The sequence below is a fragment of the Poromitra crassiceps genome (assembly GCF_964638095.1).
Source record: "Poromitra crassiceps genome assembly, chromosome: 29".
Lineage (NCBI taxonomy): Eukaryota > Metazoa > Chordata > Actinopteri > Beryciformes > Melamphaidae > Poromitra > Poromitra crassiceps.
In genome coordinates this window covers 16,970,061-16,997,810 of record NC_139641.1, presented here as the reverse complement: position 1 = coordinate 16,997,810, position 27,750 = coordinate 16,970,061, and the positions used below count along the sequence as shown (strand labels likewise).

Below are 27,750 nucleotides of genomic sequence, written 5' to 3'. Positions count from 1 at the left end.
ACGTGGGAGGTTCACGCTATTCCAACCGGTTCCCCTCCCTCCGAACAGGCGCCCTTAACGACCAGAGGAGGCACCACATTAGCAACCAGGATATTGCATGTTTTGGTGAAGGGGGTTCCTATATGAAGGAAACCCCCGGGAGGCACGGGGAGAACATGCAAACTCCACACAGAAAGGCCCTTTTGACGACCGCACGCATTCCTTCAGTGTTCACAGCGTCCCAGGTGGGAATCGAACCCAGGACCTTCGAGCTGTGAGGCGACAGCGCTTACCACTGCACCACCGTACCCCCCCGGGTCGTGGATTCTTACGAGGACAAAAAGTTTGATCCACATCCTATTTTTCCTACCAGGTCCCGGGGAAAATGAAACACAGTAAATGACCATAGAGTTGTGACTGGACTCCTTTCATTGAAAATGGACCAGAAGCTTAAACATAGCAGCATTTGATGTTGGTTGCTTGTTTTGCACAGTGACCCCACAGTACAAAGCATCCAAAACCCAACTCTGCTCTTGCCGGTTTGGACAGAAAGGAAGAGGCCAGAGCCAGAGCTGGATGTGCACTGGGCTAGCAATGGACCCGTTTCACAGCAGCCGTTTTGAGGTGGTATAACGCAGGAAGTAAAGCAGGTGCAATCAATACCCTTAAAGGGATAGTTCGGATTATTGGACATAAAGTTGTATGAACTCCATACCAGTTAGGTTGGGCGATGACTGGGTGGAGTGATCCTCTGAGTGACCAGGTGTGTGACTGGGTCAGTTAACGAGGTGGAGTGATCCTCTGTGTGACCAGGTGTGTGACTGGGTCAGTTAACGAGGTGGAGTGATCCTCTGAGTGAGCAGGTGTGTGACTGGGTCAGTTAACGAGGTGGAGTGATCCTCTGAGTGAGCAGGTGTGTGACTGGGTCAGTTAACGAGGTGGAGTGATCCTCTGAGTGAGCAGGTGTGTGACTGGGTCAGTTAACGAGGTGGAGTGATCCTCTGAGTGAGCAGGTGTGTGACTGGGTCAGTTAACGAGGTGGAGTGATCCTCTGAGTGACCAGGTGTGTGACTGGGTCAGTTAACGAGGTGGAGTGATCCTCTGAGTGACCAGGTGTGTGACTGGGTCAGTTAACGAGGTGGAGTGATCCTCTGAGTGAGCAGGTGTGTGACTGGGTCAGTTAACGAGGTGGAGTGATCCTCTGAGTGAGCAGGTGCGTGACTGGGTCAGTTAACGAGGTGGAGTGATCCTCTGAGTGAGCAGGTGTGTGACTGGGTCAGTTAACGAGGTGGAGTGATCCTCTGAGTGAGCAGGTGTGTGACTGGGTCAGTTAACGAGGTGGAGTGATCCTCTGAGTGAGCAGGTGTGTGACTGGGTCAGTTAACGAGGTGGAGTGATCCTCTGAGTGAGCAGGTGTGTGACTGGGTCAGTTAACGAGGTGGAGTGATCCTCTGAGTGAGCAGGTGTGTGACTGGGTCAGTTAACGAGGTGGAGTGATCCTCTGAGTGAGCAGGTGTGTGACTGGGTCAGTTAACGAGGTGGAGTGATCCTCTGAGTGAGCAGGTGTGTGACTGGGTCAGTTAACGATAGTCAATTGTGTCGGGCAGTGATTGATGCAGGATGTATGTATGCAGAATATATATTATGTGGGGAGACATTTATTTTTTGTATCATTGTAAAGCAACAGCACAGTAAAGAGGATATTAATCTAACATGATGTCTGTAGTTCTTTATAGATCTAGCCTCTTAATTTGGCTCTCAAAGTGCACCAGATTGAAGCATTTTACTTTAAAATGGACAACATTTTCCAACCAGGGGGGCACAGCGCCCCCTGGAGCCGAGTGCACCAGCTGGGCGTACGCCTAGGTGTAACGCTACGTCCGACGTAGAACTCAAAGTTACGACTAACTTAATTTTATGACTAGTGCACCATGTAGTCTTAAGCCCTGTATGCGCTGCGCCTGGGTGTAACTTTTACGTCTGGTATGGAGCAGGCGTAAAAGTTACACCCAATGCGTACCCATACTGACTGGCAGCTGTCTCATCTTGATCTGCGCTGTCGGGACTGACAGCTCTGTGCTGTCAGTGCCGTTCAGTCCTGTGATGCGGGGGAATCTTCTCCAAAAATATCCATCGATATGTGTGTGACGTTTTGGGCGCAGGACCTCCGCTTGTCGGCGGGTTTTTAAAAGCCGATGCGTCGGAAGATCTTCCCATTTCTTCCTGACTTCGTCAACTGCCCGCAGTGCGCAGTCTGCCATCGCATTCAGTACTGATTGCACTTGTGATTGTGTTTGTTTGTGTTGGCGCTGTTAAATTGAGCTGTGAGAACGTTTCTACGCTTTGAATACAACTCTATAAGTTTGAGCTGAGTTGGAGCTGTCTGTCAACTGTCTTGAGCTCGTCTGAGAGAAGTGTGTTGCTTGGCAACAAGCACGTATCCACGTGGACGCGCACGTCCGCAGCCTAAAGACCGGGCGCAGCTACGACCATGGTAAGTCAGGCTTGGTGCACTCGGTGTAAATTAAAATCACAACGTCGGGCGTAGCTAAGACCAGCGTAACAGTTAAGACCTACTTTTTTACGCCCAGCTGGTGCACTCGGCTCCTGGGCCCCCCGCACCGCACTAAAATGACCTCGGTATTTCTCAAACCCTGGCTACGGGCCTGCACGGAGTTATCAAGTTTTACTCCTAAAGAAAGCATGCATGTGTTATGACATCTCATTTCAACAATAAAACCACAGTCTTGCTGTTGATCAGACCGCGCTATTTATTATTGGCACTACTTTCTGGCTCCAGCACTGCATCCGCGGTGGTCACTATAACGCTGTGTACAGGTGTTTCAGACACAGCGCGCTCTGTAAACAGTAGGGGTGGGGGGAAAAATAGATTCACCTAAGTATCGCGATTTTTAATGTCACGATTTTTTGAATCGATCTTTTATTCCAGAATCGATAATCGCAATTTTTTTTTTTTTTTGGGTGCTTGCAGTCAGGCCACTCACTGAACAGCAGGCCAGGCGCCGCCTACTGGTTTACTAGTGGTTTTATTACTTTATTAGTTAGTCTGAAGTAATAATTACACTTCAGGGTTAAAGTGGGTGCATCTCATTGTAAAATTGGACTTCAAACGGCCCAAATCTGGCTTCAAACGGCCCAAATTGGGCTTCAAACGGCCCAAATTTCACGCGCGTCAGCCCATATCGGCCTGGCCTGCTTGGTATCTAATGCCCGGCCTGAATTGTGATCCCAGTCCACCCCTGTTTTTAACTATATCGCCCAGCCCTACTCATGATATATAATATACAGTCTCTAGTGTATGATTCAACTTTTCCCATGTTCTAATCTAGTGTAAAAAGCAAACAAACTGAAAAAAGAAAAGAAAAAAATTAACAAAAATCGCAATAAATCGTAATATCGAATCGCAATAATCGTAGAATCGCAATACTTAAGAATCGCAATATAAATCGAATCGGCACCCAAGAATCGTGATAGTATCGAATCGGGAGATAAGTGAATCGCCACAGCCCTAGTAAACAGGCTACTAAAACATACTAAACATGTCTGGCTATGAAAGCGATGAAGATATGCCGTTTACACCAGATTCGAGGGGATGTCTTTATGAACCTGTTACCTTGTTCTCTCCCTCTATAACAATGACAGGGACTGAAGTGGTGCTTTTACCTTGTTCTCTCCCTCTATAACAATGACAGGGACTGAAGTGGTGCTTTTACCTTGTTCTCTCCCTCTATAACAATGACAGGGACTGAAGTGGCGCTTTTACCTTGTTCTCTCCCTCTATAACAATGACAGGGACTGAAGTGGTGCTTTTACCTTGTTCTCTCCCTCTATAACAATGACAGGGACTGAAGTGGTGCTTTTACCTTGTTCTCTCCCTCTATAACAATGACAGGGACTGAAGTGGTGCTGTTACCTTGTTCTCTCCCTCTATAACAATGACAGGGACTGAAGTGGTGCTTTTACCTTGTTCTCTCCCTCTATAACAATGACAGGGACTGAAGTGGTGCTTTTACCTTGTTCTCTCCCTCTATAACAATGACAGGGACTGAAGTGGTGCTTTTACCTTGTTCTCTCCCTCTATAACAATGACAGGGACTGAAGTGGTGCTTTTACCTTGTTCTCTCCCTCTATAACAATGACAGGGACTGAAGTGGCGCTGTTACCTTGTTCTCTCCCTCTATAACAATGACAGGGACTGAAGTGGTGCTGTTACCTTGTTCTCTCCCTCTATAACAATGACAGGGACTGAAGTGGTGCTTTTACCTTGTTCTCTCCCTCTATAACAATGACAGGGACTGAAGTGGTGCTTTTACCTTGTTCTCTCCCTCTATAACAATGACAGGGACTGAAGTGGCGCTTTTACCTTGTTCTCTCCCTCTATAACAATGACAGGGACTGAAGTGGTGCTTTTACCTTGTTCTCTCCCTCTATAACAATGACAGGGACTGAAGTGGTGCTTTTACCTTGTTCTCTCCCTCTATAACAATGACAGGGACTGAAGTGGTGCTGTTACCTTGTTCTCTCCATCTATAACAATGACAGGGACTGAAGTGGTGCTGTTACCTTGTTCTCTCCCTCTATAACAATGACAGGGACTGAAGTGGTGCTTTTACCTTGTTCTCTCCCTCTATAACAATGACAGGGACTGAAGTGGCGCTTTTACCTTGTTCTCTCCCTCTATAACAATGACAGGGACTGAAGTGGTGCTGTTACCTTGTTCTCTCCCTCTATAACAATGACAGGGACTGAAGTGGTGCTTTTACCTTGTTCTCTCCCTCTATAACAATGACAGGGACTGAAGTGGCGCTTTTACCTTGTTCTCTCCCTCTATAACAATGACAGGGACTGAAGTGGTGCTTTTACCTTGTTCTCTCCCTCTATAACAATGACAGGGACTGAAGTGGTGCTTTTACCTTGTTCTCTCCCTCTATAACAATGACAGGGACTGAAGTGGTGCTTTTACCTTGTTCTCTCCCTCTATAACAATGACAGGGACTGAAGTGGTGCTTTTACCTTGTTCTCTCCCTCTATAACAATGACAGGGACTGAAGTGGTGCTTTTACCTTGTTCTCTCCCTCTATAACAATGACAGGGACTGAAGTGGTGCTTTTACCTTGTTCTCTCCCTCTATAACAATGACAGGGACTGAAGTGGTGCTTTTACCTTGTTCTCTCCCTCTATAACAATGACAGGGACTGAAGTGGTGCTTTTACCTTGTTCTCTCCCTCTATAACAATGACAGGGACTGAAGTGGCGCTTTTACCTTGTTCTCTCCCTCTATAACAATGACAGGGACTGAAGTGGTGCTTTTACCTTGTTCTCTCCCTCTATAACAATGACAGGGACTGAAGTGGTGCTTTTACCTTGTTCTCTCCCTCTATAACAATGACAGGGACTGAAGTGGTGCTTTTACCTTGTTCTCTCCCTCTATAACAATGACAGGGACTGAAGTGGTGCTTTTACCTTGTTCTCTCCCTCTATAACAATGACAGGGACTGAAGTGGTGCTTTTACCTTGTTCTCTCCCTCTATAACAATGACAGGGACTGAAGTGGTGCTTTTACCTTGTTCTCTCCCTCTATAACAATGACAGGGACTGAAGTGGTGCTTTTACCTTGTTCTCTCCCTCTATAACAATGACAGGGACTGAAGTGGTGCTTTTACCTTGTTCTCTCCCTCTATAACAATGACAGGGACTGAAGTGGCGCTTTTACCTTGTTCTCTCCCTCTATAACAATGACAGGGACTGAAGTGGTGCTTTTACCTTGTTCTCTCCCTCTATAACAATGACAGGGACTGAAGTGGTGCTTTTACCTTGTTCTCTCCCTCTATAACAATGACAGGGACTGAAGTGGTGCTTTTACCTTGTTCTCTCCCTCTATAACAATGACAGGGACTGAAGTGGTGCTTTTACCTTGTTCTCTCCCTCTATAACAATGACAGGGACTGAAGTGGTGCTTTTACCTTGTTCTCTCCCTCTATAACAATGACAGGGACTGAAGTGGTGCTTTTACCTTGTTCTCTCCCTCTATAACAATGACAGGGACTGAAGTGGTGCTTTTACCTTGTTCTCTCCCTCTATAACAATGACAGGGACTGAAGTGGTGCTGTTACCTTGTTCTCTCCCTCTATAACAATGACAGGGACTGAAGTGGTGCTTTTACCTTGTTCTCTCCCTCTATAACAATGACAGGGACTGAAGTGGTGCTTTTACCTTGTTCTCTCCCTCTATAACAATGACAGGGACTGAAGTGGCGCTGTTACCTTGTTCTCTCCCTCTATAACAATGACAGGGACTGAAGTGGTGCTGTTACCTTGTTCTCTCCATCTATAACAATGACAGGGACTGAAGTGGTGCTGTTACCTTGTTCTCTCCCTCTATAACAATGACAGGGACTGAAGTGGTGCTGTTACCTTGTTCTCTCCCTCTATAACAATGACAGGGACTGAAGTGGTGCTTTTACCTTGTTCTCTCCCTCTATAACAATGACAGGGACTGAAGTGGCGCTGTTACCTTGTTCTCTCCCTCTATAACAATGACAGGGACTGAAGTGGCGCTTTTACCTTGTTCTCTCCCTCTATAACAATGACAGGGACTGAAGTGGTGCTTTTACCTTGTTCTCTCCCTCTATAACAATGACAGGGACTGAAGTGGTGCTGTTACCTTGTTCTCTCCCTCTATAACAATGACAGGGACTGAAGTGGTGCTTTTACCTTGTTCTCTCCCTCTATAACAATGACAGGGACTGAAGTGGCGCTTTTACCTTGTTCTCTCCCTCTATAACAATGACAGGGACTGAAGTGGTGCTTTTACCTTGTTCTCTCCCTCTATAACAATGACAGGGACTGAAGTGGTGCTGTTACCTTGTTCTCTCCCTCTATAACAATGACAGGGACTGAAGTGGTGCTTTTACCTTGTTCTCTCCCTCTATAACAATGACAGGGACTGAAGTGGCGCTTTTACCTTGTTCTCTCCCTCTATAACAATGACAGGGACTGAAGTGGTGCTTTTACCTTGTTCTCTCCCTCTATAACAATGACAGGGACTGAAGTGGTGCTTTTACCTTGTTCTCTCCCTCTATAACAATGACAGGGACTGAAGTGGTGCTGTTACCTTGTTCTCTCCCTCTATAACAATGACAGGGACTGAAGTGGTGCTGTTACCTTGTTCTCTCCATCTATAACAATGACAGGGACTGAAGTGGCGCTTTTACCTTGTTCTCTCCATCTATAACAATGACAGGGACTGAAGTGGTGCTTTTACCTTGTTCTCTCCCTCTATAACAATGACAGGGACTGAAGTGGCGCTTTTACCTTGTTCTCTCCCTCTATAACAATGACAGGGACTGAAGTGGCGCTTTTACCTTGTTCTCTCCATCTATAACAATGACAGGGACTGAAGTGGCGCTTTTACCTTGTTCTCTCCCTCTATAACAATGACAGGGACTGAAGTGGTGCTGTTACCTTGTTCTCTCCCTCTATAACAATGACAGGGACTGAAGTGGTGCTTTTACCTTGTTCTCTCCCTCTATAACAATGACAGGGACTGAAGTGGTGCTGTTACCTTGTTCTCTCCATCTATAACAATGACAGGGACTGAAGTGGTGCTTTTACCTTGTTCTCTCCCTCTATAACAATGACAGGGACTGAAGTGGTGCTGTTACCTTGTTCTCTCCTTCTATAACAATGACAGGGACTGAAGTGGTGCTTTTACCTTGTTCTCTCCCTCTATAACAATGACAGGGACTGAAGTGGCGCTTTTACCTTGTTCTCTCCCTCTATAACAATGACAGGGACTGAAGTGGTGCTGTTACCTTGTTCTCTCCCTCTATAACAATGACAGGGACTGAAGTGGCGCTGTTACCTTGTTCTCTCCCTCTATAACAATGACAGGGACTGAAGTGGTGCTTTTACCTTGTTCTCTCCCTCTATAACAATGACAGGGACTGAAGTGGTGCTGTTACCTTGTTCTCTCCCTCTATAACAATGACAGGGACTGAAGTGGTGCTTTTACCTTGTTCTCTCCCTCTATAACAATGACAGGGACTGAAGTGGCGCTTTTACCTTGTTCTCTCCCTCTATAACAATGACAGGGACTGAAGTGGTGCTTTTACCTTGTTCTCTCCCTCTATAACAATGACAGGGACTGAAGTGGTGCTGTTACCTTGTTCTCTCCCTCTATAACAATGACAGGGACTGAAGTGGTGCTTTTACCTTGTTCTCTCCCTCTATAACAATGACAGGGACTGAAGTGGTGCTTTTACCTTGTTCTCTCCCTCTATAACAATGACAGGGACTGAAGTGGTGCTTTTACCTTGTTCTCTCCCTCTATAACAATGACAGGGACTGAAGTGGTGCTTTTACCTTGTTCTCTCCCTCTATAACAATGACAGGGACTGAAGTGGTGCTGTTACCTTGTTCTCTCCCTCTATAACAATGACAGGGACTGAAGTGGTGCTTTTACCTTGTTCTCTCCCTCTATAACAATGACAGGGACTGAAGTGGCGCTGTTACCTTGTTCTCTCCCTCTATAACAATGACAGGGACTGAAGTGGTGCTGTTACCTTGTTCTCTCCCTCTATAACAATGACAGGGACTGAAGTGGCGCTTTTACCTTGTTCTCTCCCTCTATAACAATGACAGGGACTGAAGTGGTGCTTTTACCTTGTTCTCTCCCTCTATAACAATGACAGGGACTGAAGTGGTGCTGTTACCTTGTTCTCTCCCTCTATAACAATGACAGGGACTGAAGTGGTGCTGTTACCTTGTTCTCTCCCTCTATAACAATGACAGGGACTGAAGTGGTGCTGTTACCTTGTTCTCTCCCTCTATAACAATGACAGGGACTGAAGTGGTGCTGTTACCTTGTTCTCTCCCTCTATAACAATGACAGGGACTGAAGTGGTGCTTTTACCTTGTTCTCTCCCTCTATAACAATGACAGGGACTGAAGTGGTGCTTTTACCTTGTTCTCTCCCTCTATAACAATGACAGGGACTGAAGTGGTGCTGTTACCTTGTTCTCTCCCTCTATAACAATGACAGGGACTGAAGTGGTGCTGTTACCTTGTTCTCTCCCTCTATAACAATGACAGGGACTGAAGTGGTGCTTTTACCTTGTTCTCTCCCTCTATAACAATGACAGGGACTGAAGTGGTGCTTTTACCTTGTTCTCTCCCTCTATAACAATGACAGGGACTGAAGTGGTGCTGTTACCTTGTTCTCTCCCTCTATAACAATGACAGGGACTGAAGTGGTGCTGTTACCTTGTTCTCTCCCTCTATAACAATGACAGGGACTGAAGTGGTGCTGTTACCTTGTTCTCTCCCTCTATAACAATGACAGGGACTGAAGTGGTGCTGTTACCTTGTTCTCTCCCTCTATAACAATGACAGGGACTGAAGTGGTGCTTTTACCTTGTTCTCTCCCTCTATAACAATGACAGGGACTGAAGTGGTGCTTTTACCTTGTTCTCTCCCTCTATAACAATGACAGGGACTGAAGTGGTGCTTTTACCTTGTTCTCTCCCTCTATAACAATGACAGGGACTGAAGTGGTGCTTTTACCTTGTTCTCTCCCTCTATAACAATGACAGGGACTGAAGTGGTGCTTTTACCTTGTTCTCTCCCTCTATAACAATGACAGGGACTGAAGTGGTGCTTTTACCTTGTTCTCTCCCTCTATAACAATGACAGGGACTGAAGTGGTGCTTTTACCTTGTTCTCTCCCTCTATAACAATGACAGGGACTGAAGTGGTGCTTTTACCTTGTTCTCTCCCTCTATAACAATGACAGGGACTGAAGTGGTGCTTTTACCTTGTTCTCTCCCTCTATAACAATGACAGGGACTGAAGTGGTGCTTTTACCTTGTTCTCTCCCTCTATAACAATGACAGGGACTGAAGTGGCGCTTTTACCTTGTTCTCTCCCTCTATAACAATGACAGGGACTGAAGTGGTGCTGTTACCTTGTTCTCTCCCTCTATAACAATGACAGGGACTGAAGTGGTGCTTTTACCTTGTTCTCTCCCTCTATAACAATGACAGGGACTGAAGTGGTGCTTTTACCTTGTTCTCTCCCTCTATAACAATGACAGGGACTGAAGTGGCGCTTTTACCTTGTTCTCTCCCTCTATAACAATGACAGGGACTGAAGTGGTGCTGTTACCTTGTTCTCTCCCTCTATAACAATGACAGGGACTGAAGTGGTGCTTTTACCTTGTTCTCTCCCTCTATAACAATGACAGGGACTGAAGTGGTGCTTTTACCTTGTTCTCTCCCTCTATAACAATGACAGGGACTGAAGTGGCGCTTTTACCTTGTTCTCTCCCTCTATAACAATGACAGGGACTGAAGTGGTGCTGTTACCTTGTTCTCTCCCTCTATAACAATGACAGGGACTGAAGTGGTGCTGTTACCTTGTTCTCTCCCTCTATAACAATGACAGGGACTGAAGTGGTGCTTTTACCTTGTTCTCTCCCTCTATAACAATGACAGGGACTGAAGTGGTGCTTTTACCTTGTTCTCTCCCTCTATAACAATGACAGGGACTGAAGTGGTGCAGGGACTGAAGTGGTGCTTTTACCTTGTTCTCTCCCTCTATAACAATGACAGGGACTGAAGTGGTGCTGTTACCTTGTTCTCTCCCTCTATAACAATGACAGGGACTGAAGTGGTGCTTTTACCTTGTTCTCTCCCTCTATAACAATGACAGGGACTGAAGTGGTGCTTTTACCTTGTTCTCTCCCTCTATAACAATGACAGGGACTGAAGTGGTGCTGTTACCTTGTTCTCTCCCTCTATAACAATGACAGGGACTGAAGTGGTGCTTTTACCTTGTTCTCTCCCTCTATAACAATGACAGGGACTGAAGTGGCGCTTTTACCTTGTTCTCTCCCTCTATAACAATGACAGGGACTGAAGTGGTGCTTTTACCTTGTTCTCTCCCTCTATAACAATGACAGGGACTGAAGTGGCGCTTTTACCTTGTTCTCTCCCTCTATAACAATGACAGGGACTGAAGTGGTGCTTTTACCTTGTTCTCTCCCTCTATAACAATGACAGGGACTGAAGTGGTGCTTTTACCTTGTTCTCTCCCTCTATAACAATGACAGGGACTGAAGTGGTGCTTTTACCTTGTTCTCTCCCTCTATAACAATGACAGGGACTGAAGTGGTGCTTTTACCTTGTTCTCTCCCTCTATAACAATGACAGGGACTGAAGTGGCGCTTTTACCTTGTTCTCTCCCTCTATAACAATGACAGGGACTGAAGTGGCGCTTTTACCTTGTTCTCTCCCTCTATAACAATGACAGGGACTGAAGTGGTGCTTTTACCTTGTTCTCTCCCTCTATAACAATGACAGGGACTGAAGTGGTGCTTTTACCTTGTTCTCTCCCTCTATAACAATGACAGGGACTGAAGTGGTGCTTTTACCTTGTTCTCTCCATCTATAACAATGACAGGGACTGAAGTGGCGCTTTTACCTTGTTCTCTCCCTCTATAACAATGACAGGGACTGAAGTGGTGCTTTTACCTTGTTCTCTCCCTCTATAACAATGACAGGGACTGAAGTGGTGCTTTTACCTTGTTCTCTCCCTCTATAACAATGACAGGGACTGAAGTGGTGCTTTTACCTTGTTCTCTCCCTCTATAACAATGACAGGGACTGAAGTGGTGCTTTTACCTTGTTCTCTCCCTCTATAACAATGACAGGGACTGAAGTGGTGCTGTTACCTTGTTCTCTCCCTCTATAACAATGACAGGGACTGAAGTGGTGCTGTTACCTTGTTCTCTCCCTCTATAACAATGACAGGGACTGAAGTGGTGCTTTTACCTTGTTCTCTCCATCTATAACAATGACAGGGACTGAAGTGGCGCTTTTACCTTGTTCTCTCCCTCTATAACAATGACAGGGACTGAAGTGGTGCTGTTACCTTGTTCTCTCCCTCTATAACAATGACAGGGACTGAAGTGGTGCTTTTACCTTGTTCTCTCCCTCTATAACAATGACAGGGACTGAAGTGGTGCTTTTACCTTGTTCTCTCCCTCTATAACAATGACAGGGACTGAAGTGGTGCTTTTACCTTGTTCTCTCCCTCTATAACAATGACAGGGACTGAAGTGGTGCTGTTACCTTGTTCTCTCCCTCTATAACAATGACAGGGACTGAAGTGGTGCTTTTACCTTGTTCTCTCCCTCTATAACAATGACAGGGACTGAAGTGGTGCTTTTACCTTGTTCTCTCCCTCTATAACAATGACAGGGACTGAAGTGGTGCTTTTACCTTGTTCTCTCCCTCTATAACAATGACAGGGACTGAAGTGGTGCTTTTACCTTGTTCTCTCCCTCTATAACAATGACAGGGACTGAAGTGGTGCTTTTACCTTGTTCTCTCCCTCTATAACAATGACAGGGACTGAAGTGGTGCTTTTACCTTGTTCTCTCCCTCTATAACAATGACAGGGACTGAAGTGGTGCTGTTACCTTGTTCTCTCCCTCTATAACAATGACAGGGACTGAAGTGGTGCTTTTACCTTGTTCTCTCCCTCTATAACAATGACAGGGACTGAAGTGGTGCTGTTACCTTGTTCTCTCCCTCTATAACAATGACAGGGACTGAAGTGGTGCTGTTACCTTGTTCTCTCCCTCTATAACAATGACAGGGACTGAAGTGGTGCTGTTACCTTGTTCTCTCCATCTATAACAATGACAGGGACTGAAGTGGTGCTTTTACCTTGTTCTCTCCCTCTATAACAATGACAGGGACTGAAGTGGTGCTTTTACCTTGTTCTCTCCCTCTATAACAATGACAGGGACTGAAGTGGTGCTTTTACCTTGTTCTCTCCCTCTATAACAATGACAGGGACTGAAGTGGTGCTTTTACCTTGTTCTCTCCTTCTATAACAATGACAGGGACTGAAGTGGTGCTTTTACCTTGTTCTCTCCCTCTATAACAATGACAGGGACTGAAGTGGTGCTTTTACCTTGTTCTCTCCTTCTATAACAATGACAGGGACTGAAGTGGTGCTTTTACCTTGTTCTCTCCCTCTATAACAATGACAGGGACTGAAGTGGTGCTTTTACCTTGTTCTCTCCTTCTATAACAATGACAGGGACTGAAGTGGTGCTTTTACCTTGTTCTCTCCCTCTATAACAATGACAGGGACTGAAGTGGTGCTTTTACCTTGTTCTCTCCCTCTATAACAATGACAGGGACTGAAGTGGTGCTTTTACCTTGTTCTCTCCTTCTATAACAATGACAGGGACTGAAGTGGTGCTTTTACCTTGTTCTCTCCCTCTATAACAATGACAGGGACTGAAGTGGTGCTTTTACCTTGTTCTCTCCCTCTATAACAATGACAGGGACTGAAGTGGTGCTTTTACCTTGTTCTCTCCCTCTATAACAATGACAGGGACTGAAGTGGTGCTTTTACCTTGTTCTCTCCATCTATAACAATGACAGGGACTGAAGTGGTGCTTTTACCTTGTTCTCTCCATCTATAACAATGACAGGGACTGAAGTGGTGCTTTTACCTTGTTCTCTCCCTCTATAACAATGACAGGGACTGAAGTGGTGCTGTTACCTTGTTCTCTCCTTCTATAACAATGACAGGGACTGAAGTGGCCGGCCAGCGGTGTTTGGCTGGGAGAGGCTTGTCGCAGTTCCACAGAACGATCACCTGCAAAGAGGGGGAAATAAGTCAAGCTTAGCGGGTCGTTCTGAACACAGTCGATGTCTGGAGAGAGATCCAAACCCACAATAAAGGCTCGGTTCTATTCAGAGCCCTGTTTTAACTTGACTTATTTGTGTGGAAGCAAAATAACAACATCTTGCTGCTGCAGCAGAGCTATTTTCAGAACTGATGCACACCCTACAACTACATGACAGCTACACACTACAGTACAGTGTATAGCTCTATCTATCTATCTATCTATCTATCTATCTATCTATCTATCTATCTATCTATCTATCTATATCTATCTACCTACAGTATCTATCTATCTATCTATCTATCTATCTATCTATGTATCTATCTATCTATCTATCTATCTATCTATCTATGTATCTATCTATCTATCTATCGATCGATCGATCTATCTATCTATCTATCGATCTATCTATCTATCTATCTATCTATCTATCGATCTATCTATCTATGTATCTATCTATCTATCTATCTATCTATCTATCTATCTATCTATCTATCTATGTATCTATCTATCTATCTATCTATCTATCGATCGATCTATCTATCTATCTATCTATCTATCTATCTATATATCTATCTATCAATCTATCTATCTATCTATCGATCTATCTAAATTCACACATAATGAATGAATAATGTCATATTTGCAAAATATATATTTTTTTAGATAAATGTCAAAAGTATTTGTCGTTGCTGAAAACGGATGAGAGCCACTGCAGCACAGCATCATTTTTTTGTGTGGCTGTTCACACAGACATTTTAAAAGTGGCCCATATCAGACTCCAGTGTGAACAGGTCACGGACCTGAAGTGACCCACATACACAGAAGAACTATAACTTCACACGCAGCACACTGCTGTTCTACGTAAACCCGGAAGAAGACAGCAGTAAACATGGTGGTAGCGGACGATGTTGTTTCATCTGTTGTTTACGGTTTAATTTACAAGTTATTGTGCAGTGGAAGACAGGGAATACAGGAGCAGATGATAGCGAGGAGGAGGAGAAAGAGATCCAACATTTTAATGATGGCATTTTGTGGAGCAATAGCTGCTACTTCTTGTTAATACTTATAAGGTCTAAAACCTCACTGTCCCTCCACTGATTAGCTCCGTCACAGCTGTCCTCCATGTTTATAATCACAATCTGCCCGCTTGGTCATCCCTCCTCCCGCCAGTGCAGAATAGTGATGAATGTCGCTCTGGAATGACGTAAAAGTCACATTGAAGCATTAAGTCAGATATGGGCCAGATGTCTGTTCACACCGGAGTCACTTTCAAAAACATCAGATTCGAATCTGATGTTTTACCACATTTGAAAGTAGCCCAGGTCGTCTTTAAAAAAGTCACTTTCAATGTGACTTGTACTGTTCACACAGTCATGAAAAAGACTGATCTGAGTCACAAAGATTAGATTCAAGCACTAAGGATGGCTGTGTGAACGTAGCCTAAGAGCACAACGTGTGTGTTCTGAATCACCTGAGCAGCAACAAGGGGACGTCACTAACAGCACAACGTGTGTGTTCTGAATCACCTGAGCAGCAACAAGGGGACGTCACTAACAGCACAACGTGTGTGTTCTGAATTACCTGAGCACAGTACTGGGATTTGGCCACAGCCACAAGCAGCTTGATGATTGGCTGGGACTGGGACACCAATGGGGTGACCACATGAATGATGGCGGTGAACTTGGGGTACGGCTTGATACCTGGAAAACACCAACAGTGACGATCAGAATCAACAGAATCAATTGGCCAAGTCTGTTTCCAAGTATGTGGGAGACCTGAGGCCTATACCACGAAGCAAGATTAGTGGCTTAGCGAGGTAACTTCACGTTTAACCCTGGGTTTGCCGTGCTACGACGCTAGTTTACTTCTAAAGCTGCGTTCACACCGACCTATTAAAGTTTTTCGCTGGCATCGAGTTTACATACAAAGTCAATGCAAACGAGCGATTGAGCGTATATTCGCCCGGGAGAAAAATCGCTGGGCGTCCGAGCGACAGAGACAGAGCGATGGGGAGAAAATACGCTCGTCGCTCGAGATGAAATATCCCAACTCGAGCGAAATTACGCTGGCATCAGTCGCTCGCTGTTCAACGCTGATTGGCTGCCGTGTGAGAGTGAGTCAAGGATCACACTGGCTTGGAACAAACCGCTGGTTTATTGTGTGGCAACAAACCGCATTGACAGCTGATTGACAGGCTGACAGCTGACATGAAGTGAAGTCTGTACTACTGGTATAGAGCTTGCGTTAGGAGCACGCTGATAGGCTTAGCTTATAAACAACTACGGTGGCTCGTAGTGGACAAACATCATGACATTGCGTAACGTTATAGCCCCCAGATGTCCGTCAATTATTGTGCCTGTTGACAAGCGATTTAAACAGAGCGACAGAGCGATTCCAAAGGGTTGAATCAAGCGACAGACAGAAAAATAAATATCTCGGTGTGAACACAGCTTTACTAGTGTCAGTTCTCTGTACAGCCACAATTTCTATGACAACTGCTTGGTTGGATTTTAAGCCCAAGTATAATTAGAAGACCTTCATGCATAAGAAGCACCTCTCTGATAGCTGTGTGTCTCTTGGTGTGTGCTCGTTTAGTTCAAGCTGTGTGCTGCTTGGCCTATCACAGCTGAGCTCTAATTAGGTTGTTGAAGAAAAGGCGCCAACCAACAACAAAGTCCCGACGTCAAAAAGTCATATCTGGCCAATTAACCACGCGCACAGACAACATGGCTAATTGCTAATTGGCGTCCTTCTCCTTGCCAAATTATGAATAAATAAAGATTAACTGAATACTAGAGCCCGACCGATACTGGATTTTTTAGGGCGATGCCGATATTTAGCCTGACTCCACCAGACGGGGGCGGCATTGTTCCACAAATTCACAATCCACCTCAGTTTGGCCCTGGCCTCAGATAGGCGTTCAAACCGGCCGCCACCCAGGCGCACCAATCAGCGTGAGCTACGGGCGGGCTTTAGGCGAGACCGGGTGTGACGCCACCGAGAGGCGCCTCTGCGTTTGTAGTTCTTTCACTATTCAACATGGCGGCGGCTACCGAGGCTAGCTCCAGTGAGCTAGTCAAACATTCTATTCAAAACAATAAGCTAACATAAACGTTAAACACTTGATCTTACAGTGAGTACGAAACCGTAACTGTATTGCTGTAACGTTATCAACTATGAACGTTAGTAAACAAGACATTGTTGTAGAATTTGGGGAGATAGCCTTCAGACCGTTGCTAGGCTGGGAGAACATAGCAGCCATCAGCTAGCTGTAAGGCTGCTACGTCATGAAGGGAAGTCGATCTGATTGGTTGGCGTTGGCAAGCCCAGACGGTGACAGACAGACGGTCCATCCAATCACCTGCCTAGTAGCTTGAAAAAAGTGACCGCCCTCTTCAGCAATTTAGCTTGGCCGAATCCAGATGGATGTTGGTTGTGAAACAAATGTGAACGAACTTACATCCATCTGGCAGCGTCAGGTTAGATATCGATATTAGGGAGTAAACAATTCCGATATAGATATATATCGTCCGAAATTCTTATATATTATACACATTATATTACACTTTTTTTGCAATGATCCCTCAAATATGACACTTGACAAAGATATGACTTGACATGACTTGAGATATGTAATGTAGGCAGGATATTTTACAGCTTATCAATAAATTTCATTGTCCAAAATGACATCAATGCAATGAAACCGTAAACTGAACTCGGAATTAAATAATTATAAATAACTAGAAATACAAAAACACAAATAGAACAAATATAAAATATAACTTGAGTTAAGAAAAAAGATCAAATATACACAACGTGCTGTCTTATAACTTAAAAAATACAAAATAAAAAAAGTATCTGCAATATCGGCCAACATACCGGCCGATACCGATATATCGGTTATCGGCTGATATCGGTGGACCGATATATTGGTCGGGCTCTAAATACAGCACCTATGCCAGTGTTGTGTCATGTGTGAAAATCACAGGTTATCAAACCTTACCACAGAGAGTGTGTCGTTAAAGTGGTTTTTATAAGTGCAGAATCCACGTACCCAGCTTGGCGTAGTAGAAGGGGAAGTCTCCCAGGTAGGTGGAGTACTGAGGCAGGGTGAACAGACCTCCAGGCTGACTGTTCCACATGAGGCTACTCCTGGAGGTGTGCTGCAGCACACGGTCCTGGATGATCTGCAGAGGGGAGAAGAGGAGAGGATTCAAGGAACGGAGAGGAGAGGATTCAAGGAACGGAGAGGAGAGGAGAGGATTCAAGGAACGGAGAGGAGAGGAGAGGAGAGGAGAGGAGAGGAGGGAAGAGGAGGGAAGAGGAGAGGAGAGGAGAGAGAGAGGATTCAAGGAACGGAGAGGAGAGGAGAGGAGAGGATTCAAGGAACGGAGAGGAGAGGAGAGGAGAGGAGAGGATTCAAGGAACGGAGAGGAGAGGATTCAAGGAACGGAGAGGAGAGGAGAGGAGAGGAGAGGAGAGGAGAGGAGAGGAGAGGAGAGGAGAGGAGAGGAGAGGGTTCAAGGAGAGGAGAGGATTCAGGGAGAGAAGAGGGAAGGAGAGGAGACGAGGACAGGATTCAAGGAGAGGAGAGGAGGATTCGAGGAGAGGATTCAAGGAGAGGAGAGGATTCAGGGAGAGAAGAGGGAAGGAGAGGAGAAGAGGAGAGGATTCAAGGAACGGAGAGGAGAGGAGAGGAGAGGAGAGGAGAGAGGAGAGGAGAGGAGAGAGGAGAGGAGAGGAGAGGAGAGGAGAGGGGAGAAGAGGAGAGGAGAGGAGAGGATTCAGGGAGAGAAGAGGAGAGGATTCAAGTAGAGGAAAGGAGAGGAGACGAGGACATGATTCAAGGAGAGGAGAGGAGGATTCGAGGAGAGGACTCAGAGGAGATGAGAGGAGAGCAGAGGACTCATGTTCTGTCAGAACTAGTGTTTTCTGTAAAGTGGTCAAATAAAAATCGATTTCAAACAGTAAGTACCAATCAATTGCTCTCAGCACACCTTGTTCCAATGTAATTCAATTGCCCAAAGGGATGACAGACAGATCATGATATCTCCCTGCATCACACTTACTGTAATGGGCGATCAGAATGTCAGATGTCAGCCATCGTTGTTCTGTTTTCCAAAAGCCGCTTTGCACTAAAATCAATTCCCTTATAATGAAACAAAATCTATTTCTAAGTGTGACGATGTGCCAGAATGCTTCTGAGAAACCGTCTGACACAGCTCAAATTGACAAATGAGACAATGAGAGTCACCTTACGTAAACAAGTGCAGTGCCGGCTACGAATGCCTGGGTATAATAAGCTTTGCATTAAGCCGACATGTGTCTTCTCGTATAAGATCACTTGAAAGGGCCGCGAGCAAATTGACTATTCAATTTACGTCACTTACATTTTAAATTCTAGACTGTTATTTTACGTTATTAATGTAGCTTGCTAGCTTGCATTGCCCACTGAATACAAATTAAATGCTAACATGATTTTGTGTTAAATAGAATTGACGCTTTTGACCATATTGTGAAAAGGAGAAAGAAATGACACAGATGAGACTTTACGATGCCAATGGCCTGTGGCTATATTCAAACCCTATGTACTATGGCTGCTTTAAACAAGCTTTATGAGCTGATAAACAAGACTCCCATCAAAGTCTGTTAACCTCAATTTAAAGCCAGTAGCTTTTCTTTTGTTTGGCCCTCAATCTACCTGTCCTGGGACAAGGCACAGTCCAGGGAGGCATACAGACTGCCTTAAAGTCAAAGTGAACCGGAGGCGAGTGCAATAGCACGAGCGTCGGAGACTGAAAACAAATTGAGAGGCGGACCATATACGTGTCGATGATTTGATTTGACAATTCTGTCGACTGGCTTTGGCATCGGCCAATCATGGCGTGTTCCACCCCCAAATCGAGTGGGATTCAGCGTGTTGTCGTGCTACGCGAGTGGGATCCGCGGAGTACCAGGCAGCCACTTTCTTCGTGCGGAGCGAGCGGACAATCCGATGCATGGGTGCTGCCCGCCCGCCTGAAATCTCCGAGGGACGACCCCTGACTACCACGCTCTCAAGCGCGCGCGATTCACGCTATTTCTGTAAATACGATATCCCTGGAATGCGCGTTTTAACGAGCCAGTTACATTTCTTTCTTAGAGATTATAGTTTTTGTTTTTTGTTCATGTTTCATGCAATTGGCCAAGTTAGTAGTTAGTTTATGGGATAGTAATTCTGCCAGATGACAGGCACTATGCCCATTTTCTACTTCATTATCCTGAAATGAAGATTTGATTGACAGCTGCATGTCGTGATATGATTGGTTGAAATGGGGTAGAAATTTGATAGTACTAGGTGACGTCAGCAAACTGTAGATTACTGTTATCAATGAAATCTTGAAAAATGAACTTTTGATGTGAAAAAGTGTGAAAAACTAAAGAAATTAGATTGTTGTGCTTTTGTTTGCATACATTATTAAATAGGTGCACTGCATACCCAGGTATTTGAACTAAAAGAAAAGAAAAGTCATTTTTGGGTTCAGCTCGACTTTAAAGGTCCCGATTCGTGCAGCTGTAACCTCTTAAAAACGTGTGTCTCTGGTCCATAAAACATGATTCTGGATTAATCTGTCGAAAATATAGCAAACCCGTTTGTTGTGACGGAGTTCTCACTCCCTCTTCTGGTCGCTTTCCAAGAACAGCCTGTTTCTATAATATATTCAGAACTAACAGTTCCCATTGGCCGCTGAGGGAGAGCCCGCCCCAGGCTCCCAGCGGCCAATCAGATTAGCGTCTGTGGACCAGCACGCTAGGTTGCGAGTTATCGTTAACTAAACGGTACTACGCTAAAGAGGACATCTCAAAATGCCTAGACTTACCGAATGCACCTCTGCAGTTGCTGGATCACGTACAGTTGGCGTCGCTCCAGCTAGAAGTGTTAATTTTGTGGCTATAGACTAAATGGTGCAGGTAGCTTGTGTGAGAGAGACCCGCGCAGTATGCAGGAGGAAGCTAGTGACGTCCCGATTCCCCCAGATTCCCCTCTGGGCAAACGAAGCGTTTGGGGGTGTGGCTTGGAGGAGACTGCAGGGGGACGCTGGATAGGGACAAATCCAACTGTGGCAGTTCTGAGCGTGTGACCACTCATTACAGGGAGGGCTGACAGCAGTATATATGCATTTACAAGTAAAAACAGCTTTTGCACGGAATGGGACCTTTAAGCTAGAATGATGCTTGACGTTTGGACTGTCGCACAGAAATGAGAGACATGGAATCCTGAGGAGAAAACGCGTGGAGCTTTTATACTCTGTGCAGGTTTCTGCTCGTGGGAAGTGAGCGGGAGTCTTGAAAACGCCACTTTGTCCGCCCAGCCGCGTCTGCGTAGTTACAAAATTCAGGGGTGTGTGCACGGCCAGGCGAAAACCGTCCACACGGGAGCCTTGCAGAGGGGCGTGTCTGCTGATTTGACGTGACTTTTCCGCACGGACACTCGCCGATGTGGGATGCATAATTCCATCTTTAGATGAATGCACTAACCTCGCATCACGCCAAAAACATAAATCTACTCGCGGACCACTAGGGGGCGCCCGTGGACCACCACTGTTTGAGAAACACTGCCCTAGAACAAGGTTAAGATATTGACAGAGTAAACACATGGAAGATCAGCTGCTTGGGGGTGTAACTTTACTCTGTTGAGAGAGAAACCCCAGCCCTGCCTTCCTCTGCCCTGACTTCCTCTTGCCTGGGACCAGCCTATGTAACATGATCCAGGGAGAGAGACTAATGATGTGAACTGTAGATAATAGCACTAAACGTAATAATGCTTAAGAATAGGCCAAGGGAAAATCAGCAATACTCTTAGTGGCTGCAGAAAATTGACTTCTTACTTTGTCCGTATTAATGAACTTTCCATTATCTGCCGGTGAAATTACATTCAAACTGCAAAATGATGGTATATTTTAGCTGTGGCTGGTAAGTTTATCCCCTCAGCCTCAGCCCGCCCCGTGGGCAGCCAGCCATAGTTTGGAGGTCGTACAGGTATGCTACTCAGCCCGCCCAGTGGGCAGCCAGCCATAGTTTGGAGGTCGTACAGGTATGCTACTCAGCCCGCCCAGTGGGCAGCCAGCCATAGTTTGGAGGTCGTACAGGTATGCTACTCAGCCCGCCACGCGGACAGCCAGCCATAGTTTGGAGGTTGTACAGGTATGCTACTCAGCCCCCAACGCGGGCAGCCAGCCATAGTTTGGAGGTCGTACAGGTATGCTACTCAGCCCCCAACGCGGGCAGCCAGCCATAGTTTGGAGGTCGTACAGGTATGCTACTCAGCCCGCCACGCGGGCAGCCAGCCATAGTTTGGAGGTCGTACAGGTATGCTACTCAGCCCGCCACGCGGGCAGCCAGCCATAGTTTGGAGGTCGTACAGGTATGCTACTCAGCCCGCCCAGTGGGCAGCCAGCCATAGTTTGGAGGTCGTACAGGTATGCTACTCAGCCCGCCCAGTGGGCAGCCAGCCATAGTTTGGAGGTCATACAGGTATGCTACTCAGCCCGCCCAGTGGGCAGCCAGCCATAGTTTGGAGGTCGTACAGGTATGCTACTCAGCCCGCCCAGTGGGCAGCCAGCCATAGTTTGGAGGTCGTACAGGTATGCTACTCAGCCCAGTGGGCAGCCAGCCATAGTTTGGAGGTCGTACAGGTATGCTACTCAGCCCGCCCAGTGGGCAGCCAGCCATAGTTTGGAGGTCGTACAGGTATGCTACTCAGCCCGCCCAGTGGGCAGCCAGCCATAGTTTGGAGGTCGTACAGGTATGCTACTCAGCCCGCCCAGTGGGCAGCCAGCCATAGTTTGGAGGTCGTACAGGTATGATATTCTAAAGATGAAGTTAAAACAGTGAACGTGACAGCAGTTTTGGGATGGACATATGCCCATCCAACTACTTGGATGGGCATACTTGGATTATGACTAGGGATGGGGCCGATCCGATCCAATATCGGTATCGGGCGCTGATATTGGCACTAATTCACGGATCGGATCGGATTGAGAGAAAATAATCCGATCCAAAATTATTATTATTATTATTTTGCAATTCCAGCGCAGGCGCTGGCCGTAATTTGCCCATGTATAATAGTATCCTTCTTTGCCTTGTATATTTTCTTAATTTTGTCTGCTTTTTGCAAGGTATATTAAAAAAAGAATAATTAATTGGCCACATATTTGCCTATACTGTATATTCAAGAAAAATATTGGTATCGGCATAATATCGGTATCGGCAGATATCCAAATTCAGGTATCGGAATCGGATCGGAAGTGAAGAAAGTGGATCGCTGCATCCCTAATTATGACACTTGGGTCTACTGCCCAGTACCGGTAGTTCAAAACTTTTAATCCCTATCTGATCTGATCAGATTTGGATTTTGGGTAGTTCAAAACCAAAAAACAGGATTAGGATCACTTTGATATCCGATCAGATCAGGAAATCAAATCCAAGCTTTAATCTGGATCAAATCTTCAAAACGGGTAGTTCAAAGCGACAACACAGGATTGGGATCAGTTTGATCCCAAAAAACTGGATTATCTTGATCCCACCAGAGGGGTGGATTTCCAGTGGATTACCAGAGCAAAATGTACTATACAATTTATTTAAAAATATTTTTCAATATAAATAAGATGGCAAAGTTTGTTAACTGAAATGATACACAATTTTTAGCCTTCATGGCAAATACATTTTATTTAAAATTTTTTGGTCACGTTTGTGGTGGCCTATTTTGTTTTCAACCAAATCTTGATGACATAAATGTTTATGCTCATAAAAGTATCACAACAAAGATTGTCAATCACAAATGTAATTTAGATTAAAGAAAAAATATCTTCAACAAAAAAAAAGGTCCATCATCTGTCATCACCTTTCAAAAGTAATTGCGGACAATAGCATCTCGCATTGCACCACCACTCAGTCTCTCATTTAGAGGGAAATCCATAGGTGGGCCTAGATCATCAGCAGGTGCAAGGGGCTCTGGGGGATCATCGATGTCAGAGAGGGGGACTCTGCGATGGACAGCGATATTGTGTAGCACAATACAAGCCAGTGTTATGTTATGTTAGAATTCAGCTCCTCAAAGCACGCCTGGATGATCCAGCTGCCTTTGAATGAATGTTTTTTTGTTGTTACCCTAGTGGGAGTATTTTTTCCATGATGATTTTATGTCCTTTATGTATTTAAAAATATAATTAGACATTATAGATGTCTCTGCAATGTGGTCTCTTGTCTTCCTCCTTGTATTATTTTTCATATCCACTAGATGGAGATCGGTAGGATTAAAGCACTGATATTCAGGATCTAGTAGTAATCTTGAAAAGTCTGAAACTGGATCAGGGTGATCCTATCCTGAATTGCTTTGAAATACTGGGACAAAATCTGGCCGAGTTGTCTGATCCTGGATCACAGAAAATGGGATTTCAAAATCTGATCGGATCTGATTGAGATTAAAAGTTTTGAACTACTGGGCCCAGGAGATGGAGTGAAGTGGAGAATCCGGCTTGCCAAGATGCTTACACATCCTCTCTGTCTCTGCCCCTGCCCTCTCTACATCATTTGGTTTCTCCCTCTACATCATTTGGTTTCTTCCTCTACATCACCCCCCCTCTCTCATCATTTGGTTTCTTCCTCTACATCACCCCCCCTCTCTCATCATTTGGTTTCTTCCTCTACATCGCCCCCCCTCTCTCATCATTTGGTTTCTTCCTCTACATCACCCCCCCTCTCTCATCATTTGGTTTCTTCCTCTACATCGCCCCCCCTCTCTCATCATTTGGTTTCTTCCTCTACATCGCCCCCCCTCTCTCATCATTTGGTTTCTTCCTCTACATCGCCCCCCCTCTCTCATCATTTGGTTTCTTCCCTCTACATCGCCCCCCTCTCTCATCATTTGGTTTCTTCCTCTACATCATTTGGTTTCTTCCTCTACATCACCCCCCCTCTCTCATCATTTGGTTTCTTCCTCTACATCATTTGGTTTCTTCCTCTACATCGCCCCCCTCTCTCATCATTTGGTTTCTTCCCTCTACATCGCCCCCCTCTCTCATCATTTGGTTTCTTCCTCTCTCATCATTTGGTTTCTTCCCTCTACATCGCCCCCCTCTCTCATCATTTGGTTTCTTCCTCTACATCATTTGGTTTCTTCCTCTACATCGCTTCCCTCTGGTGTGTAACTTTAGCTGAGCAGCAATATGATCAGCTGCTGCTCACCACACAGAATAGAGATAAATGGACTCTGACAGGAACAAACTGCTGACATGATTGATAGCCGAGCCACAGCTCCAGCCCCACAAACATCACAGCGTGTTGAACACTTTAGATCTGCCCTCTCCATTTTCAATCTAGTCTGTTGTGGTTTCATTGTGGTTTCATCATCACGACAACAAGCACAGAGTCTGCACCTGTATGGTTATCATCACGACAACAAGCACAGAGTCTGCACCTGTGTGGTTATCATCACGACAACAAGCACAGAGTCTGCACCTGTGTGGTTATCATCACGACAACAAGCACAGAGTCTGCACCTGTGTGGTTATCATCACGACAACAAGCACAGAGTCTGCACCTGTGTGGTTATCATCACGACAACAAGCACAGAGTCTGCACCTGTGTGGTTATCATCACGACAACAAGCACAGAGTCTGCACCTGTGTGGTTATCATCACGACAACAAGCACAGAGTCTGCACCTGTGTGGTTATCATCACGACAACAAGTACAGAGTCTGCACCTGTGTGGTTATCATCACGACAACAAGCACAGAGTCTGCACCTGTGTGGTTATCATCACGACAACAAGCACAGAGTCTGCACCTGTGTGGTTATCATCACGACAACAAGCACAGAGTCTGCACCTGTGTGGTTATCATCACGACAACAAGTACAGAGTCTGCACCTGTGTGGTTATCATCACGACAACAAGCACAGAGTCTGCACCTGTGTGGTTATCATCACGACAACAAGCACAGAGTCTGCACCTGTGTGGTTATCATCACGACAACAAGCACAGAGTCTGCACCTGTGTGGTTATCATCACGACAACAAGCACAGAGTCTGCACCTGTGTGGTTATCATCACGACAACAAGTACAGAGTCTGCACCTGTGTGGTTATCATCACGACAACAAGCACAGAGTCTGCACCTGTGTGGTTATCATCACGACAACAAGCACAGAGTCTGCACCTGTGTGGTTATCATCACGACAACAAGCACAGAGTCTGCACCTGTGTGGTTATCATCACGACAACAAGCACAGAGTCTGCACCTGTGTGGTTATCATCACGACAACAAGCACAGAGTCTGCACCTGTGTGGTTATCATCACGACAACAAGCACAGAGTCTGCACCTGTGTGGTTATCATCACGACAACAAGCACAGAGTCTGCACCTGTGTGGTTATCATCACGACAACAAGCACAGAGTCTGCACCTGTGTGGTTATCATCACGACAACAAGCACAGAGTCTGCACCTGTGTGGTTATCATCACGACAACAAGCACAGAGTCTGCACCTGTGTGGTTATCATCACGACAACAAGCACAGAGTCTGCACCTGTGTGGTTATCATCACGACAACAAGCACAGAGTCTGCACCTGTGTGGTTATCATCACGACAACAAGCACAGAGTCTGCACCTGTGTGGTTATCATCACGACAACAAGTACAGAGTACTACAGAGTAGTTGTACTGGCCTACAACCTACAGAGACCCGGGTTCAATTCCTGGCAGTGGTACTTTCCGGCTTGGTCAGACGTTCCTACAGACACAATTTTGCCCGTGTCTGCGGGTGGGAAGCCGGTTGGGTGTGAGTCAGGGGCGCCGGAAGCAGGGGGACATGGGGACATTTTGTCCACCTTAAAATTTGGTCCCCCTAAAAAAAGAAGAAGAAAAAAAAAATCTTTCCAAAATCTGAGGGGGCAACTGCCCCTGACGCTTAGAGCCCACTTTACACTGTTTACACAGCCTGTGATGCTTGTTAAAGCCATGATCATTGTGGGATTATTACACCTGAGAGACATTACTGTACTGTCTGTACTGCACTCACTGTCATTGGCTGCTGCTATAATCGTATACGGTTATTGTTATTTTATTTTTGTGTTGAGATGACAAGTTTTGCACTGTGTTTCAAAGTGATAATAATAATAATAATAATAATAAGTTCAGTGTTTCTGCCTGTGTTGCTGTCTGTTGTAGTGTAATTATAAAATGACCTAAAGGGAGAGCAGGTCACCAAGTGAGTGAGAAAAGGAGAAAATACTGAATAATGACATCACTACAGTATAATCCTAATATTAATTTAAAATGAGATATTCCTCTAAATATGGCTAAAAATCATCCAAATGTAAAAAAAAACGTCAATTTTTCTTATATATATTTATTCTATATATTTCTATATATATTTATATATATATAAAAAAAGAAAAAAAAAGTGTACCCCTAATTGCAAACTCGTTCCGGCGCCACTGGTGTGAGTCCTGTTCAGGGGGAGGAGGAGGGGGAATTGTGGGAGTCATGTGATCCTCCCACATGCTACATCCTGCCTGGTGAAACTCTGAAGCAGCTGGTGACTGCACATGTATCACTGCACATGTATCACTGCACATGTATCACTGCACATGTATCACTGCACATGTATCACTGCACATGTATCGGAGGAAGCATGTGCTAGGAGGCAACAACTCTCCCAAGATCGACAGAGGGGCGGAGCAACGACTGGGACAGCAGGGGAAATTGGCCAAGTACAATTGGGGAGAAAATAGGAGAGAAAAAAAGATTGATAAAAAAAGATTTATGTCATATTATGTATCTTTATGTAGGGCTGTGCAATTAATCGAATTTTAATCGTAATTACAATGTTGGCTTCCCACAATTATGAAAACAAGATAATCGAGATAAAACAATTATTTTGTATCTATTATTTATTTTAGTTAGCCTATTTATTTATCTTTTTTTTTAACCTTTATTTTCATCTATTTCTTTGTTTTTCAGTTCAAGTAATTTCCGCACTATAAGCCGCAACTTTTTCCC

The 27,750-nt window shown here is 45.2% G+C and overlaps 1 protein-coding gene across 1 annotated transcript in view; it reads right to left on the bottom strand.

Moving 5' to 3' along the window:
* Positions 1 to 27,750, bottom strand: part of LOC310800173 (exostosin-1a-like) — a 108,455-nt gene that overhangs the window by 5,562 nt on the left and 75,143 nt on the right. Inside the window, exons 5-7 of the mRNA XM_083662757.1 lie at positions 17,765 to 17,897; positions 15,292 to 15,410; positions 13,581 to 13,676 (exon numbers count right to left, since the gene is read on the bottom strand). Of these exons, the coding sequence (XP_083518883.1) occupies positions 13,581 to 13,676; positions 15,292 to 15,410; positions 17,765 to 17,897 (348 nt within the window). The remainder of the gene's footprint in view (positions 1 to 13,580; positions 13,677 to 15,291; positions 15,411 to 17,764; positions 17,898 to 27,750) is intronic.